The sequence below is a fragment of the Triturus cristatus genome, chromosome 3_1 (assembly GCF_964204655.1).
Source record: "Triturus cristatus chromosome 3_1, aTriCri1.1, whole genome shotgun sequence".
Classification (NCBI taxonomy): domain Eukaryota; kingdom Metazoa; phylum Chordata; class Amphibia; order Caudata; family Salamandridae; genus Triturus; species Triturus cristatus.
Window position 1 is genome coordinate 345,596,947 of NC_140583.1, and position 18,473 is coordinate 345,615,419.

Here is an 18,473-nt window from a genome sequence, read left to right on the forward strand (position 1 = left end):
GGCCAGAGGTCAAAGGTTGCCTACCTTCTGGGGGGCATCTCCCAGCCTCCAGGGTTCCGATCTGTGCCATTTTCGCCTCTTCTTGCTCCTTGTGGCGCTCCCCAGCCACTGGGAGCACTTTTGTTCGCCCTCCTGGTCTCAAGGAGGGTGAACTCGGCAGGGAGCTGTCTTCACTGGCTCCCTGCACCAGCCTCTCACTTGGTTCTTCTCCTGGGCCTCTCTTCTCCTTGCACAGAGGCCCAGGCTTCTGCTCACTGGTCCTGGTCTCCCCTTGTGGCGCAAGTCAGGGTCCCGGGCCAGTCTGGAGGTTCTTCCTTCCAGCTGCCAATGGTGCCAGGCTCCATCACCAGTCGTCCTCAGCAGACCACACCCCAGAGGGATATCCTCTTCCTGTGCAAACTCTTTTAAAGAATTGGGGAGGGGGCTGGCAGGAAGTCTCTGTTTGCCCTATCACACAACAACACATTACTTCTCTACCCCAGCTCCCTCCTTCCTGCCCAGGCCTCTGGATTTGTTCAAAATGGCGTTGTACAGGGGTCTCATGCCACATGGGCTCTGAGAGCCCCTTCCCCCCTCGCTGCCTTCTCTCCAGAACAGCTTGATGCCTGGCACCAGGTGTCAGCTGCTGATGGATGAACCTGTAGCTCCATCCATCTTCTCTTCTTATAGTGGAGGCCTTCGCCCTTGGAATGCTTGTTGTGCAGGGCTGGGCCTCTGATGCTATAGCTTGGGGAGGAAGGTCATTATTTCAACCTGGCAGGGTCACCCCAGCCAGGTCCTGGTTATGAGCTGACTCAGAGAAATATGACATTTCTGGATGACCCAAAAGCAGTACAAATATGACTTTGGACTCTGCAGAATACTTCTTCTCACATAAGTTACAGTGGACTATAGTGCGTGTCTGGAATTGGTAGGCCCTAGGAAAGTAAAACTAGCCCATGTGCTTCCCATCCTCATAGGGGAATGATGGAATAACAAGCATTTACAATGCAATGGTCTCGGCATTGTTAAAGTTAGAGCTATTGGCATTGCTCATGACATTATTTTTGTTTATGTTTTTGTTTTTAAAACATTTAAAGAAACGGCATTGTTATTTACAATGTCAATAGCTTAATCTCTCTCAAATGCGAGACCTATTGCATTTGCACCCACACACAGAGCCACACACACAAAGCCACCCACACACACAGAGACACCCACACAGAGCCACCTACACAGAGCTATTCACATAGAGCCACCTGCACACAAATAGAGCCACCCACACAGAGCCACCTACACACAGAGTTACCCACACACAGACAGAGCCACCCACGCATAGAGCCACCTACAAAAAAAGCCACCCACACAGAGGCACACACATACCCTACCACACACACACACAGATCTTAGAGTGGCTGAGTGTGTGTCCTCATGTAATGCAACTGGTGCTATGTAAAGCGCTCTGATACCTGATTGGATTCGGGTCAAGTTCGCGCTATATAAAACTCTGCAAAAAAAATTGAAGCTGCCCTACTAGGCAATTGTCAAGAATGAGAAATGTATAAAATTAGCAGGGCGGTAGCCAACACCAAAACCCTTGCCTACAATGGTAGTTTGTGAGGTTCAATGAAAAAGTACAACGCTCTGCATGTGTTAATATAGAGTAATAACAATACACCCAGAAATGCCTATTGACTTCCACAATAAATACATCAGATCTTTATAGTAACTTTTGCCAACAAACAGATCACGTTCATAGCTCGGATCAATGGCTTGCCACCATAACCAACCAACTCAATCATGCTGTATTGAGCAAGCTTCCTCTCCGTCTCAGAAACGCCCCGGATCTCCTCTCCTTCAGAAAACGGTTGAAGACTTGGCTCTTCTCCCAGTAGCACACATCCTTTTATCCCTAGCAACCAGTGCTTAGCGCCAGGACACCCCAGGGTAACGGTGCGCTCTACAAGTGCGATTAACATAACATAAGCCTTGCTGCAAGCGTGCTTTTTCAGTGGAAGCACACAACTCCGACCCAATCAAATTCACTTCTCAAATCAACCAATATATAAGCTCAGTCTAAGGCCCTCCCTCAGAAGAAATTCAGAAAACTCTTTTTCTGTTGATCACATGAAGTTCAGTAACAGCTGCACTTCCAAGTTAGACCTAAAAATAGCTTAAGACAATGTTCTTCAAGGTGAGCGCATCTTAAGATTGCCCCCCACAGACCACGCTATCTAATCCAACCTTATCCACCTCCCTTCCCCAGCTTCCACCACCGCACAGCCTACAGAGCTCACCAAATATTGCTTGATGCTCAACCAGCCCAGCGTTGTATCCCAACCACCATCATTTGACTTTCTTCCCCATCTTTCAAGCATTGAGATTCCATCTCCTGGGCGAAGTTTTTTTTACCTTGGTGAAACCTCGCATAATATGCAAAATCTGCCTTGTAAGAATTTCAGGTTCTGCTCGTTATGCGTCATTTTGAAGTTCAAAATGCAGAAGAGGAAGAATCTACAATAATCATAAGATACCTCTCCCAGCGGTAATGATAATTGCTAGCAGCGTACATTCCATACTCTGCAAGGCCACTTGTAATTGGGCGTAAGCCAGGAAAATTAATTTCAGGACTGGGAACACTGATTTCAAAGCTGCCAGGGAAGTGGGTGATATTTGGGGACTATTTGCTATATATTCATCCCAGAATGCCTCCATCCAGGTTACTCTTTTCCAAGAGTTCTGAAATGGGTTCATGGTGTAAATGTACGTGTGGGAGGTGGTAAGGCGTACAGAGGGTTACACGTTGGAGTGACTCTAAAGAAGAATGGGTAAATGAGGCGAGAAGATGTGGCCTAACGGCTAGAGCGGTCGGCCTCAAAGCTGGGGAACTGGTTCGAGTTTCGGCAGGGACGCTCCACATCCTGTGATTCTGGGCAAATCTCGTAATCTTCCTGTGCCTAACAAAAATGAATGTGTCCCTCTGTAATGGAACTGGTGCTCATGTAAAGCGCTCCGATACCTTTGGGTCTAGTTTGCGCTATATAATACTCCGAACAAAAAAAAATATGGCTTCAGGGCCGTACTGGGGAACCAAAAGGAGCCATAGCAAAAAAGTTCAACCTAGGCTCGCTCCAGTCGCCCACTCGTGGGATCTCCCTCTTTCAATCCATCGATTCTGTCTCACTCCTTTTTCTCTCGCTCTTCACTTTGTCTGATAACTTTCTTTGTACATCCCTTGTCCCTCCCTCTCTTTCTTTAAGTCTCCCCGTGCCTACTGCAACTAACCTCAGGGATTGGGGAAAGAGACAGCGGTAGAAGCAGAGGCCCTGGGCTGTCAAAACCGACCTCCAAGGCAGGACCGGACTGGCCGTAGTGGGCAACGGGCACACATATACACACACTCACACACACACACATAGAGCCTACCACACACACACACAGATCTTAGAGTGGCTGTTGGGGAAATCAGGGACTAAAGACGTGAAAGACTTAATACCGCTCACCTGGGCCGGTATCCTGCAACACTCGCTCCAGCTGCGGGAAGGTAAATTTGGGCAGCTCCAGCAGCGTCCCGTACCGCTCCAGGAATGAGCAGACCACCGCAAAATCCGGCAAGGAGCCCGGGCAGGTGTCTTCTTCCACGGGCGCCTGCGTCTCCGCCGCTGCCTCCGCGGCCGCCATCATGGACCTGCTGGGGAAGGAGGGGGGCGACCAGGCTCGAGCCTCCGGAGGAGCCCGCCGCGATCCCACAATGCACCGAAAGAGGCAGCAAAAGCAGCACAGGTTGCAGTGACGCTCCTCCCTGACTGCCCTCTCGCTCTCCCTCCCCCCTTCCCCCGGGAGCGTTCTAGTCTGGCCTCGTGTGACACGAAATGAAAACAAAAGAGCATAGCGATCTAGTGGTTTGAGAGCGGAGATCGAGTGGAAATAGACAACGGACGACAAGCTGAAGATTTCGTTCGTTGGTCTACAAGGTAGCAATCTTGGGAATAAAGCCGGGGTCCAGAAACGAGTCAGTCAAGAAAAAATAATGATTTAAAAACTAATTTTGGGAACAAAGCCAATTCCAAGAGACTGACATATTGTAAATGTTTATACAAAAGCTCGCTAAAGCATTTTTATAAGATATCGTACCTTTTAAACGCTACTCTGTTTTATATGAGCTGAAAGCTTAGATGCTTACACAGACACAGCCTGCCCAAGTCAACTGCTGAGAGGCGATTCTTACCCCTGCCCTGTGATGTAGGTTGCTTGCCACGTACATTGTTGTATTTTTTTTTTTTTTGCTGTTCTTTTTTATATAGCGCGAACTCGACCCGCAGATATCAGGGCGCTCCATGTGATCACCAGTTGCCTTGCAGACACATGTTTTTTTAGGAACGGAGCGATTTGTCCAGCTTCACAGGATGTTGAGCCTCGCACGAGACACCGACCCGGTTCCTCAGCTTCAAAGTCGACCGCTCTAGCCTATAACGCCTCTATTCAAAGCCTCTGCTAGTGACGCTAGAAACTATTGGCACCCAGGGGCCAAGATTAAAGAGGGCAGAACAAAAACGAGCTTTGAAGCTTCTAAAACTGACAGAAAACCCCAGTGATTAACGAAGAGACACAGCTTTAAACCCCAACTCATCCCTACGGTTTAGTCTGAGAAGACTTTGCAGCGCAGCAGCGCTAATCCGGGTTTCGAGGCTCTTAGCTCTGACTCCACCAGCAACCCCACGCTAGAGCACTCAAACCTATACATTATTTCTTTCCTCGCAAGGGTGGACTGCTGGCCCGTAAAAACGAGAAGACGAGCACACCGCTGCCTTTCTCCGAGGTGAAGCAGAAATGCCTCGGAGAAAGGCAGCGGCGTTTTTCGGATTCGAGGGCGTGTTCCTGCTGTTCTAAAAAGGGCGTGGCTAAAAAGTGGAAAGAACAGCACGGAACACGCCCCCGAATCTGAAAAAGACGGAGCCTATTTGGAGGGACGGCTCTCTCCTCCAATGGCTGGCCTCCGTTTAGGAAGCCAGCCAATGGAGCAGAGGCAAAAAGAGAGGCGGGCTAAATAGCCACTCTAAGAATCATAAGATCTCCGGACTTCCGGTTCTGCCTTCGGCAGACCGGACGGTCCCTCGACCTAAAAACAGTAAAGCACACTGACTTTCCCTCAAATGTGTCTTCCCATTGTAGAAAGCCTATGCCATGTCACCACCCAGTTCTGCATAAGTCCTGCCACACCATTCAATTTGTAGCTGCTCCTGAGCTGCGCACGCCAGGAATCTCCCCTGTGCAACCCTTACACTTGTGCACACGCATGTACACACGTGTCTGCATGTAACCAGCCCGGTGCCCCTTTACTCTTGCTGCAGCGCAGTGGCCTACTTACGCCAGGGGGACACTGGCAAAATACACATGCAGTCCCTTTCATCATGAGTTCGCCGTGGGTGAGTCCCAACTTATGAGGCTCTCCCACAGTAAAAGCTCAACAAATAGGTGTTCAAAAAGCAAAAAATGTGGGCGGCTCAGATGGTGAGAACCACCATCTAACAATTGTCATCAAGGTTCTTTCCACTATCCTGCAAACAGGTAGCGCCACACCATTTTAACATGGATATCATAGGATAGATATTAAAAGATTAGCCTTATTTCTAAAATGTGGGAACAGTGTTCTCCAATAACTATTTTTGATGTTATAACCAACCTTATTACAGCGGGCACACCCTTCTCTAGGATGTGACCATAAATGTGGCATGTCATTTACATCACGTGCACCAGTAGACCCTTCTCAGGTGTGTTTAGGAGAGCCGCATGATATCACCTGTCATTTTTGCTTGAAATAAATGTAATAACACGGTTTACGCTGCTATCAAAAATCCCCGAGAATCATTTCTGAAACTGGCATGTATAAAATTTCCGCTGTTCAGTAGCTAATGAACACGTCTCACTGAGACTCTAAAGGGAGCCATTTTAGGACTGAAGCAACACGGTTCCCCTGGTGGATACAGGGCACTGGGAGTCATGCAAACTGCAAATTAACACCAGTGCATTTGTAATAGGATCGTGCAATGGTTTTTTCTCTTCGTATATATGCTCCACTGCGCCTACACCCATCGCTTGCAGGCAGGGAAAGGTGCCAGTGGAGAGGTCAGCTCTGGGCTGTAACCAGGATGCGGCAAAGAGCTTTGTGAGCAACACCCAGCTGTGCAGCGTCTGATAACGAAAGGAATAAAACAGACGCTTAATCAACCTTTAGACCCAGCAAAGCACATTCAACACCACGGAAAACTGGCAAATCAGCCTTTAGTTGTAAGACATTATTCACCTGAAAGTGATCAAAGAAACGCATTTTCTCGTGTTCTAATTTAACTCTATGCTCACTACACAACTGCTGCGTTGGCTGCAATTGTATGCTAAGCTTTGTAGAGGTAGAGGTAAATCTGTGACCCAGCAAGCCTCCAGAATTCAGTCTCGTATGTACGTGTATCATATAGGCTCGAGCAGAGCCATCTTAAAAGCCTTATAGGCCCCTGAGCAAAGCAGTGCACTGGGCCCTGCCTACACAACCACTCACAGGAATAAAAATGTTTAACAGTAAATTAGTGTTAAATACTGGTCTGCATGGGGCCCCTATACTCGTGGGCCCCCCGGGCCACATCACAGTGTACCCATGCGTTAAAACAGCACTGGGCTTGACCCGCCTTCAGCCCAACAACCAACATTGCCCTCTCCCCCATCAGACAAGACCAGCCTTCCATTTAAATGGTCTAGCCCTGGTCCGTGGCATGGACATTAGCCTAAGTTGGCAGAAATGGCCTTCCATTTCTGCCTAGTTGCAGAACGGTCTCCTATAGAAGGATGACACCCTTCCTTCTCACACTCCTTACATCTACTCGGCCAAGCCATGTGCTCATCGACTCACAGCGTACGCTGTACAGGGAGGAGTAACATCAGACTGCCACTCCTGGGCTAAAGGCGGAAAGATCACGGAACTGAACCCCTCACTCTGTGGACTAAACCAATAGTAGTGATGGAGCGAAACGCGCAAGCTTCTGCTGCTAGAGAGTCTGGTGTCTGAATACTGGCCACTCAATAGCAATGGTTTGAATATTTACCAGTAATCTTCATTACTCCTGGTCCTAGTGTTCCTCCTCATTCCCCTTGTCTGCTTATAATACTCCTAATTTACTGGCATGAGTGCGAGAAAGCCAAGTTCAGGATGGAAGAATAGGGAAGTAGGATCTTTTGGCATAGCCACTCTTGTGGTCAGGCTTTGTGTAAAAACACAGAATGCTTCCTAGAAGCAGACGCTAACTTGGACAACTGTTTTAATTTCTCCCAAAAATGTATGTGTATTGACGTGGGATCCTTCCTTGTTTGTCTTGCCCCTTCGCTGCCAGGCCTAGCCCACCCCCCGCCAATCCTTTTTTGACTAGTTGGGTTAGTTCGCGCTTAGGCCCACCATAACATTATGTCCATAGAAGGTATTCAGGGTAAACGTGCGTAATCTTCTTCCAACATCCTAGGGACTCTAAAGGTACCCAGGGTTTGTGAATTCCCCTGGAGGGGACTTAGAAATTAGTGAAATATTTTGTTGGAAAAATTGGGGGGGAAAAGGCTGCAGAAGAAAGCGTCTGTTTTTTTCCTCTGCAAACGGTATAAACAAAAGGTTTACAGTGCTGAAATCACCATCTTCCCAGCTTTCAGGAACAGACAGACTTTTGTCAGAAAACCAAATTTTTCAACACACTTTTGGCATCTTAGTGGTACATAGCCCATTTTTCCTATTTTTTATGCTAACAACTTTTTTCCTGTTAGTGGGGGTGAAACCAATGGTGGATTCTGTATAGTTATATATTTCTGAAACAGAGAAAATTCAGCAACAGGTTGAGTAGATCCTTCAGGGTTTTCCTACAAAAAGTAACAGTTGAAATAAAAAAAATGTTGAAATTAAGTTGAAAAAAACTGCATTTTTTGCCTATGTTTTCACCTATAACTTCTTCTAACTATGGCAGATTTTCGAAATCAATATACTGTTACGTCCGCTGAACCCTTCTAGTTCCGGGGATATATATAGGGCTTGTATTGTTTTGTATTGTATTTTAATTGCATTCATATACATCGCTTACTACCCCTGACGAGGTGTTGAAGCACTTTTTCGGCGAGTAGCACTCTACTCCGGAACCCAAGAAGGATTAGTGTTGATTTAGTATAGCGAAATATGAAAGTAATTTGAGTGGTGGATAGGTTAGTCAGTTATTTGGATTCACCAGCATAGCTGAGGGATAGAAGAGGGAAAAAGGTTGGAATTTATATAGCGCTTGTTACCCCTGATGGGGTGTTGTAGCGCTTTTTTTTTTTTTACGAGTAGCACGGTCCTCCGGATCCCATAAAGGATTAGTGGTGAATTAGTATAGTGAAATATGAATGTAAATTGAGTGGTGGATATTAGTCCGTTATTTGGATTGAGAAGGATAGCGGAGGGACAGAAGAGGGAAAAAAGGTTTGCGTTTATATGGCGCCTGTTACCCCTGTTGGGATGTTGAAGTGCTTTTTTGGCGAGTAGCACGCTACTCCGGAACTCATTAAAGGATTAGTATTGAATTAGTATAGTGAAATATGAAAGTAATTTGAGTTGTGGATGATATGTTAGTCGGTTATTTGGATTGAGAAGGGTAGCAGAGGGGTAGAAGAGGGAAAGAGGTTTGCATATATAGATAGCGCGTGTTACCCGTGATGGGGTGTTGGAGTGCTTTTTCGGCGAGTAGCACGCTACTCCAGAACCCATAAAGGATTACTGGTGAATTAGTATGGTGAAATATGAAAGTAATTTTAGTGGTGGATATTAGTCAGTTATTTGGATTGAGAAGGATAGCGGGGGATAGAAGAGGGAAAAAGGGTTGCATTTATATAGTGCTTGCTACTCCTAATGAGGTGTTGAAGCACTTTTTTCGGCGAGTAGCACGCTACTCGGAACCCATAAAGGATTAGTGGTGAATTAGTATAGTGAAATATGAAATTAGATCGGTGGACATGTTAGTCTGTTGTTTTGATTGAAAAGGACAATAGATGATTGGACCCCATAGCAGTAGTGGGAGGCTTGGGTTTAGTAAAAATAAATGCTTATATACAGAGGGATATGCTGTATATTTCTGTTTGCGTATGGTGCTTATGTGGGGATGAGCCAATTCTTGAGTAGTTTTCTGAAGATAAGGTGGTTGTCGGTGGATCCTATGTTGGGGGATAGAGTTTCATATTTTGGCTGCTTGAACAGAGAAGGATGTGCCACCCATGTTTTTTTCCTTGTATCTTGGGATTTTGAGGCGAGGTGCTACTCTAGAGCGGAGGTTCCTATGATGAATAAGTAGGGTCAATAAGAACCCAATTTACCCAGAGCCAATAACTGAGCTGCACTTTGCAATGCTTTTTCACTGTGTACCTAGTATATACCAATTAATTTGGCAAAATATAAAGAGTGACAAATAGATATCATGGAACCTATGTATTTCCATAAGGGGACAGGAAATGGAGTTTAGAATCAGTGGTTATTTGCACATCACTGAATTTTTGAGTCCCCATACTAGCATGTGAATTAGAGGGCATTTTTCAAAATGCCTTTTTTCACACACAGTCTTACATTTGGAAAGCGTAAATGAAGAGAAAGATAATCTGTAATAACACTTGCACTAAGTCTCCTGATAAAAATCGTATCTCACTTGTGTGGCTAGGCATATTGCCCGCTACAGAAAACGTCCCAAAACGCAACATGGTGTACATCACATTTTTTCACTGACAACTGACCCTTTTTTTTGCAATGAGCCTAGCTGTGGATTTTTGGCCCTAGCTCAGCCGGCACCTCAGGAAACCCAGCATATCTGTAGATTTTTTTTTTTAACCAGACACCATGGGGAATTCAGGGTAGGTTAATGTGTGGCTCTCACCAGGTTCTGTTAACCAGAATCCCTTTCAAATTTCAAAATCTAAGCAAAAAAACAAAAACATTTTTCTCATATTTCTTTGATGGAAAGTTTTGGAATCTGAGGTTGAGCCACAAACTTACTTCCACCCACCATTCCTCTAAGTCTCCCAATAAAATGGTACCTCACTTGTGTGGGTAGTGCTAGTGCCTGCGACAGTGAAGGGCCCAAAACATACTGTAGAGACATCGAAATAATTGTATCCCAAAACTACCTGGTTTTGCAAGGGGGTCACCTGCGTTTTTGGTCCAGGGTTTGGCGGCCATCTAGTGAAACCCACCAAACCCAGACATTTCTGAAAACTAGACACCCGGGGGAGTCCAGGACGGTGTGGCCATGGGCATTGCAGTGGGTGTTCCCACACAACTACTGCGACGTTTAACGCATTCCCAGATTTACAAGGACTTGTAAACCTAGGAATGCTTCAAAATCTTATGCCTCCCCAGGGCAGGCGTAACCAGGAGAAATATCTTTATTTCTCCTGGTTTTTCCTCTATGTGTGCTGCATTGCAGCACACACAGAAGGAAGAATACGCCTCTATTAATTGTTTTCGTACAGGGAGGTGCTACATCTTGCACAAAACAATGCTGCATACAACACAGACATCCTTTCACTATGGTGCAAGGGTGCCTGCGTTGATGCTAGGCAACCAAAATGGCACCAGAGCAGGGGGGAAGGACAGGAATGCAACATATTGGATAAATACGGTGCATTCCTGCCTTTTCACTTTGGCGTAGGGCAGCAGAGCATGGTTACTTGCTGTGCTGTCCTATGCCAAAACACCATAAATGAGGCCTTAAGTGTGACTCTAGAATCTATTTCGACTTGATTGGAAAGTGACAGTAGGCTACTCTATGATGATAGAAGCAGATGGAGCAAATGAGACAGCTTTGAGAAGATTCTGTTTCTAGGAGCTTTGTTAACAGATTGTGTTATGCAGCCTCTGGCCTCAAATGTAACTTATGGCTAGACAAGCTAATATGTTTTACAAGTACTAGCCATTAGTTTAATACCAAACTGAGGAAGAGACTAGTCACGAACATTCCTGAGAGTCCCTTGCTAGTCTTGGCTGAAGAAAAGCAAGGATTGGCAAAGCTAATAGGTCTCTTTTAGCCATGATGTAGAGCAGTGTGGGTGCTGTGCAGCATGGCTAAAACTTAATTTAAAAAGTGCTATGACAAGACCAGCGCTGCCCTTGTCACAGAACCTTTTTGTTCTTAGGGTGGGTGTAAGTGGGCAACACAGACAACAGGCAAGAATGGGAAAGAATTACAACGAGAGGGAGAGTGGGGGGAGTAGCACAGACAACCGCGGGTGGGGTTTGGGAGGGGAAGAAGAAACACTGACAAAGGGGAGGTGATGGGGAAGAAGCAACACAGACAACAGAATGGGTTGAATGCAACAAAATAAACAATAAACTATTTACAATAAAAAAGTTTAATATAGTGCTGTATGCTGCAGTTTTTGTCATCTATAGGCGCTGTGAAAATGAGTGTTACAATCAAAAAATTTCAAAGTTGAGGACTGTGAATTTCAAATGATACATAATTAGGTGTATTTATCGTGATCTTAGAAAACAATAACACATTCATGGAGAACATATTACTGCTGAGGCTATGATCTCTGAGGCAAAAAGATAAAGCGGCACTCCTGGCAAGCCCACCTGCCTGTATACAGAAAACCATCTAGTTGATCTAGCACTCAATAGGCACTTGTGTGAAAACTCACAGAGGCACAGCCTACAGGATTATCACTGGTTCAATTAAAAAAGCCTCAGCAATATTCTTCCTTTTGAATCTTAACAGGCAGTTGGGATGAGCACGGAGAGGAAGAGGAAGAAGCTACATGGACAATGGGGGTGGGGCTTAAGGTGGCTGTGGAAGGAGCAAAAAGGACAAGGTGGGGTGGGAGGGAATGATCCAATACTGGGACAAGTACTTCAATCACAGCGCAACCAGCGGATGAACAGCAATCAAGCTGAAGTAATCAGTACTTGGTCCATGCCCCAGCCGAAAGAAGAGGAAGTGAAGCTGGCACACGACAGCCAATTAGAAGGCAGCAAATAAGAGTGGCAACAAAGCCAACAAATGGTAAGAAATGGGTGGGTGGCAAGCCCCTTGTTGTATACAAGATCTCTCGCAAGCAAGAGCTTTTGCAGAACATACATTGTGGCATGCAAGACCTAGTCAGGTTTTGACCCTGCAGCAACCAAGCTCGCCACCAGTTGTGAAAGACCGTATCCAAGATCTATTCTCTAAAGCTATCCTTGATCATATAATTTGATGAATTTAAATTAAAAGACAAATTATTTGCAGTTTTTTTTTAATTATAACTCTTTTTATTAAACATGAAAAGAATAACAACATTGCAAAGCAGTTACATATGAGTTTGTGACCACTAAGGATGAGAGACACTTAAATCACAGAGTACATTCAGCGGACATAAACATTTATGTTATAATATTTATGGCGTTGTTGGTTCGTCAACGGTAGGGACAACAGGAGGGACACATAAGTTTCCCCGGTATGCATTCTATTTGCTCCATATTGCGGACCAATTTTTGGGGTATCCTCGCGCACTATAGACTGTTCTTTCTCTGATAATACACCAGTCCATATCTGCCTTCTAGGCCATTAGGTGTGGTGGTGCCTCTGCCCACCCCCCACAGCTGTGCAATGTTCCTTTTTGCCACCATTAGTCCCAGCATGGTCCATATTTTGTCTCATCTGTTTAGGTCAGTGGGCTCCCATACGTTTAGAAGGCATCGTTTGGCCTCAGGTCATATCTCAATCTCTAGTACCTCACTCATACAATCATGTATATTCTTCCAATATCTCTGTACATCCCCACATTATGTGCATGAATGTGCCTACTTGACCACATTTCCTCCTACAATTCCCTTCTTCTACGCTTCCCATTTGAACCAGTCTGGGTCCAGACACACACTATGCAAAATTTTGAGTTGGACGAGGCGCAGGCTGGAAGAGATCGCCACCTCTCGCGGAGAGGCTACCGCCTCCTGCCATTCCTCATCATCTAGGTCCAACCTGTCTCTCTCCCAATGTTCTCTTATCTGCCCAAGGGGTTCTGCGGTTCACCATTTGTTTCAATTGGTGCTTCTGTATGAAGCAGAAACCTGGAGGACAACAGTGACCACCACCAACAAAGTCCAGACATTCATCAACACCCATCTGAGGAAAATCCTCCTAATCCGCTGGCCAAACACCATTGGCAACAATGGCCCATGGCAGCAGACTTTGAAACTCCCTGCTCATGAAAAAATCATGAAAATATTCTAGGGCTGGATAGGTTTGTATGTGTGCATGTGCAGTTTGAACTCGATGCATGTGTGTATTGGGAACCAGTGCAGTTCTCTGAGATCTGGGTTTAGTTGGGTAGGTTGAGGATGAGCCTTGCTGTGGCCTTTGAATGGTTTGGAGTCTGTTTAGAAGCTTCTTGGTGATTCCTGCGTAGAATGTGTTGCTACTGTCAAGTCTGCTGGTAATCGGGGTATGGGTAGGCCCAGGTAGGTACACGACCTTTTAGCTACATTCGTCCTGCCATGCTCTGCATAACGGTTCTGGCGCTGACCTTGCACCTAGTTGTGTCCTGAATAAATGTCCATCAGTTTTCTCTGAAACTGGCCTTGTTTATTATGAACGAGGATTCCTAGTATAATAACTCTGTACAAAAGTCACCTCTATCATCTTCTGCAGATGACAGGCCCACTATACATAATGGCAAGCCATTACATATCTAGGCAGAACCCTTGAGGATACCGTTTACGTATAAAAGAACACATCTTCACCGGGTAACCAGAGGAGAAGCTTCCACGCTGACACAAGACACTGAGGTCCCTGCGCGCAGAAGCTCCAGGATGCAGTGCTCTGACATTCCTTGGGGGTGTCCAACTCGAGACCAAGACGGGGTCCTTCGTGCTCTCTCATCAGGTAATGAGGATGGCTCTTTCCTAGGGAATTCTTGTCTTTACACCCACATACCTGCTAGGTACACTTAAGTACATTTAGGTAAGGTTTGCATTTTAGGACTACGCTTGATTACTATATTAATATGCCTGCATATATTTACTATTTGAGCACCACGGTAGGATTCTACCTTTTATCTACACTGTTGGTGCTTGTAATCTAATATATCTGTTTATGTCTAATGATTGTCACAGCAAACATGTTTTATACTAGACTGACGCTGGTTCAATAAATGTATTGTGTGTATCTCTCTGAGACCAAGTAAGCGCAAGTGACTGACCGAAAAGTAGTGTACGGTTTCCACGATCTCTGAAGGATCAAGGGTTGTCATGTTGGATAGTTGCCAGAAACTATTTGCTCCTTGGTAAGGTTAGGGGGGCTTTTGGTGGCACTGTGAGATAGCTGGTCTAAAGGCTAACATCAGCCTATGTTGTCTAAAAACGCAGATCTTATGTATTATTTGGACTACACAACAGTCTTCATAGGAGAGTTGGTTGATGTTGTGTGATCTGATGAGGTTTGCAGTATTTTTATTTTAGATGTTGAATAATGTTGGATTTAAAAATGATCATTGGAGGGGACTCTGCATATGAGGTTCTTGGCCTTCGACATGTAGGGTGGCAGTTTGATTTTTTTGTGTTTTCCTATGAGAAAAGAACATATCCCTTTGAGGGTGGGTCCTTGGATGCCCATTTCAACAAGACTTCTGATCCGGGTGGAGTGCGATACTGTGTCAATACAGATTGAAACCTCATGGAGCATGAAAATAGAATAAGTCTTCTAGCTCAAATGGATCAGTGGTGCAAATCTGTGTCTTTACAAACTTCTATCATTGTCCCTAAATTTAAACCGGTGCTAGGTTTTATAGAGTATTTTTGCTAATTCTGAACAGGTATATCTGAAAAGTAAGCAGAAATAACTGTCATGAGATTGCTGCTTTCTATTCATAAACCATAAACCATTATGCTATTAAGAGTAGATAACTGCATATCGTATATAGTGCTGCAGTGCATGAGTGACACCCTCATCCAGTTCTGGCTTTCTGCCCAAAGCACTTTGCGTGCTGGGATACATAGACACACATCAGGGGTGTAACAGAGGCCTGTGAAAGCCCCACAACTTACAAGGGGGCTCCCATAGCTCCATTAAACCAGAGGCAAATAATTAAAATAATTACAAAAAAACACAACTTTAAAAAGTTGCATTGCGTTAGAAAGGCCAGCAAAGGCGTTTCATTTGTGCCAGTGGTGACAAAACAACCCATTAAACTCAATATTTGCACGTACAGGTTCTTGGAGCCCAGTGCTGGAGAGGAACTGGAACCACAGGCTGACAGAAGGTGTTTGAAGTGCCAGCTTTAAGACCGGTCAGACGTGACATGGAGACAAATGCAGACTGCAGAGATTTTTATGTCCCCAAAGATGTTAAGGGGATAAGAATGAAGACAAGGTAACTGGTGAATACTGTTCTTGCTGGAGAGATCTGCGTTTTGTCCAGTTACAGTTTTTGACATCATATAGTAGCACTGAGGGTTAATGTACCTGCTGCAAAGCACAACGTGTATCAAAGAGATCACAGATTTGTATTTTATGTAAATAGCACAGTGGGCTACTGCGTTTGTCACAGTAAGCTTGTATTACTTGCAGTTAAGTTACAACCCATGTAATATAGCACAGTGATAGACGAACTGTCAGAGAGCTGCATGCAAACTGCAAGGCATACCTTTAGAACCTTACCGTTTTGTCTCAATCTTTTGTTCTTCTACGGTTGCTAAAAAGGTTTCCTTTGGGAAGTAAAAAATGCTTATTTGTATACACAAACAGTCTGTTACTTTTTAAATCCGAGGCAAAGGTGGTAGGATGCAAGGATGCATTTTGCATGAGAAAATAGCGCTGCCAAATACCACTTGGCGCCCTTGCACACTCTGTTGTGATTAAAACGTTTAATCACTGTAGAATACGCATGGGTGCGGAGTGGTGTAAGCAGTGGTTTCTAAACTTTAGAAACCACTACATATCTCTCGGCACCCTTAAAAACCTTTAATCACTGCAGAGTATACAAGGGCGCTAAGTGGTATGTAGCGGTCCCTAAACTTTAGAAAGCACTGCATAATTTTTTATTATGCCGGCAGAGCAGCGGAATTTTAATTTGTTAGTAATTTTGTGTTACAAATAGTAATGGGAATTACCAATATTCCTCGAATTCCTCCAGCAGAATAAAATAATTTGCCTAGGATATCATGGGGAAGAAGGGGTGCTAACAAAGATTGGTGCACCAGGCACTTCCAAAGAGAAAGCCATTCCTGGGTTTGTGTGGGCTGCTCTGGACTCAAAAAGTGAGACACAGTGCCCGTGACCCATCCTCAGCTCATTTTCCATTGTGCTGAGTCCCCGGGCTGACCACTGTACCCAGATGGCAATTAATTCTTCAAGTTGTAAGTTTTTATATTTCATTTATAAGGCCTGAACAGGTGGAAAAAAATATTTGAGAAAGGGAAGCCAAGCCCACACTATAATTTGAATTGCGCTCATTAGTAAAACAAAATAAAAATATATGCTTTCAATGCTGTTGTCCATTCTGCAAATTTTCTGTGCAAGGAAAGTTTGCAGCGCTATTGCTATTAGTGTGTCTGTTTGTTGCGTGTACACAGCTTATATTGCTACTGCTTCTGCTATGCCTGCTTTGCATCAGGGAAGCTTGAGGTGCAGCTCGGTGTGCTATTCCTCTTCTGTGTGAAGGAAAATGCACTGGTGCTGTTTATGCATTACCTACATGAGGAAATCTTGCTCTCCTTTGCAGTGCTGCTATCTGCGCAGTACCTGCTATGGTGCGCAACTGAAGGTTGCACTGCTGCTACCTATGAAGTACGCCTTGTAAGTGTAAGGGAGTGGATGTGGCCTTACGGCTAGAACGGTCGAAGCTAGGGAACCGGGTTCGAGTCTTGGCAGGGTCGCTCAACATCCCGTGATTCTGGGCAAATCACTTAATCTGTGCCCAACAAAAAATGAATGTGCCCCTCTGTAACGCAACTGGTGCTCGCGTAAAGCGCTCTGATAATTTCGGTCAAGTTCGCACTATATAAAACACCGGAAAACAAAAAGGAAAAAAAAAGTGTGAGAAATTTGTCTGTGCTGTACCAGTTCATTGAGTGAGAATCTTGCTCTATTACTACTTTAGTTCTTGCATTCTACTGAAAATGTTGAAATCTCCTTTGCACATATATAAGCAAGTGATGAGACCGATCTGACAAAACGGAGGGTGTATGTGGTAGGAGGAAGTTATAGGAGTTAGGACTCTGCATGGTGACAGTGAAAGACTAACTGAATAAGAGTTAAGGAGGCAGAGAGAATCAAAGGGACAGCAAAGAAGTAGGAACAATGAAGTGGAGGCAAAGGGAGAGAATACGAAAGGGGATAGGAAACTTGAGAGGTAGAGGACAGAAAAAGATTGGAAAACATCTAAAAAGGGACAGAATTAAATGGTAGGGGACAACAAATGAGAAATAAAGCGTGTGAATAGAGAAAATGGAAAAACAAAAGAAATATAATAAAGTGGGTAATAACCAAGAAATGCAAGATGAGGAAGAAACAAGAAAGGAAAGGGACAGGAAAATACACATACAGAAAGGAACTTACAGGAAAACAACACATGAGTTGTAAAATGGAAGGGAGGGCCATAAAGAATAGAGAACGTAAGACCAATGGTTGAACAATGGCAAAGATGCAGAACTTGTTTATTTCCTTGAAGCTATGTGTAGAATTGAAAACCCTGCTGATAGATTGTGGGTCAGTTGCAAGGGGAGGTGCTTGCAAACGGCAGGTAGTAGGGTGATCAAACATGCGGAAGCCACCTCGCAGTACAATCCAGGAGGCTTTTGTTACCTCACTGTTCCACATTTGTAATGGGAAAAGCGAAACTACAATACTCAAGATACTACCAGACTAAAAGGTATGCCAAGTTTAAGGTGCCATTTGACACCGTTCTACTCGGCAGGTACAGTCCTAGTACAGCACGGTCACAGTGAGCATGCGGGTTTCTGTTCTATCGCAAACATTATCCTGACAGATCAATTCTTGTTAGCCGCTGACAACACCTCCGGCTTCAGTTTCTTCCACTTTTCTCTTAGATTTGATTTCACATCGTCTGATGCAAAAACGTAGTTGATAGACTTGTAGGAAAGGTCCCATATTTGTGCTGGGTTCAACTCAAATGTGCTGGCAGCAAGCTGGTACTCCTGCGAGAGATTTGTTGCAAAGACACCTTTATCATCTGTCTAGAAAAGGAAACAAAAAAACACAACACGGTTTACATGGTATTCCATTTCCAAGCTTTATTTCGATCATTGCAGACCATAGAAGCAGAAGATAAAAAAACATATAATACATAATTTATAAAACATCACAAAGTATAACCATTAGCAGTTATTTATACAACCTTGATAGCAAGTTAAAACGTTATTAGAGTCTAAAAAACATTTAAAACAGTGAAGTCATATTTGATAGGTTCAAAGCAATGGAAAACAGAAAATATATATTTAGGCTACACTAAAGG

General features: G+C 44.5%; 1 protein-coding gene across 1 annotated transcript in view; it reads right to left on the bottom strand.

Moving 5' to 3' along the window:
- Nucleotides 1-12,251: 12,251 nt before the first annotated feature.
- Nucleotides 12,252-18,473, bottom strand: part of MAPDA (N6-Methyl-AMP deaminase) — a 156,037-nt gene continuing 149,815 nt past the window's right edge. Inside the window, exon 10 of the mRNA XM_085644065.1 lies at nt 12,252-18,195. Within this exon, the coding sequence (XP_085500191.1) occupies nt 17,989-18,195 (207 nt within the window). The 3' untranslated portion in view covers nt 12,252-17,988. The remainder of the gene's footprint in view (nt 18,196-18,473) is intronic.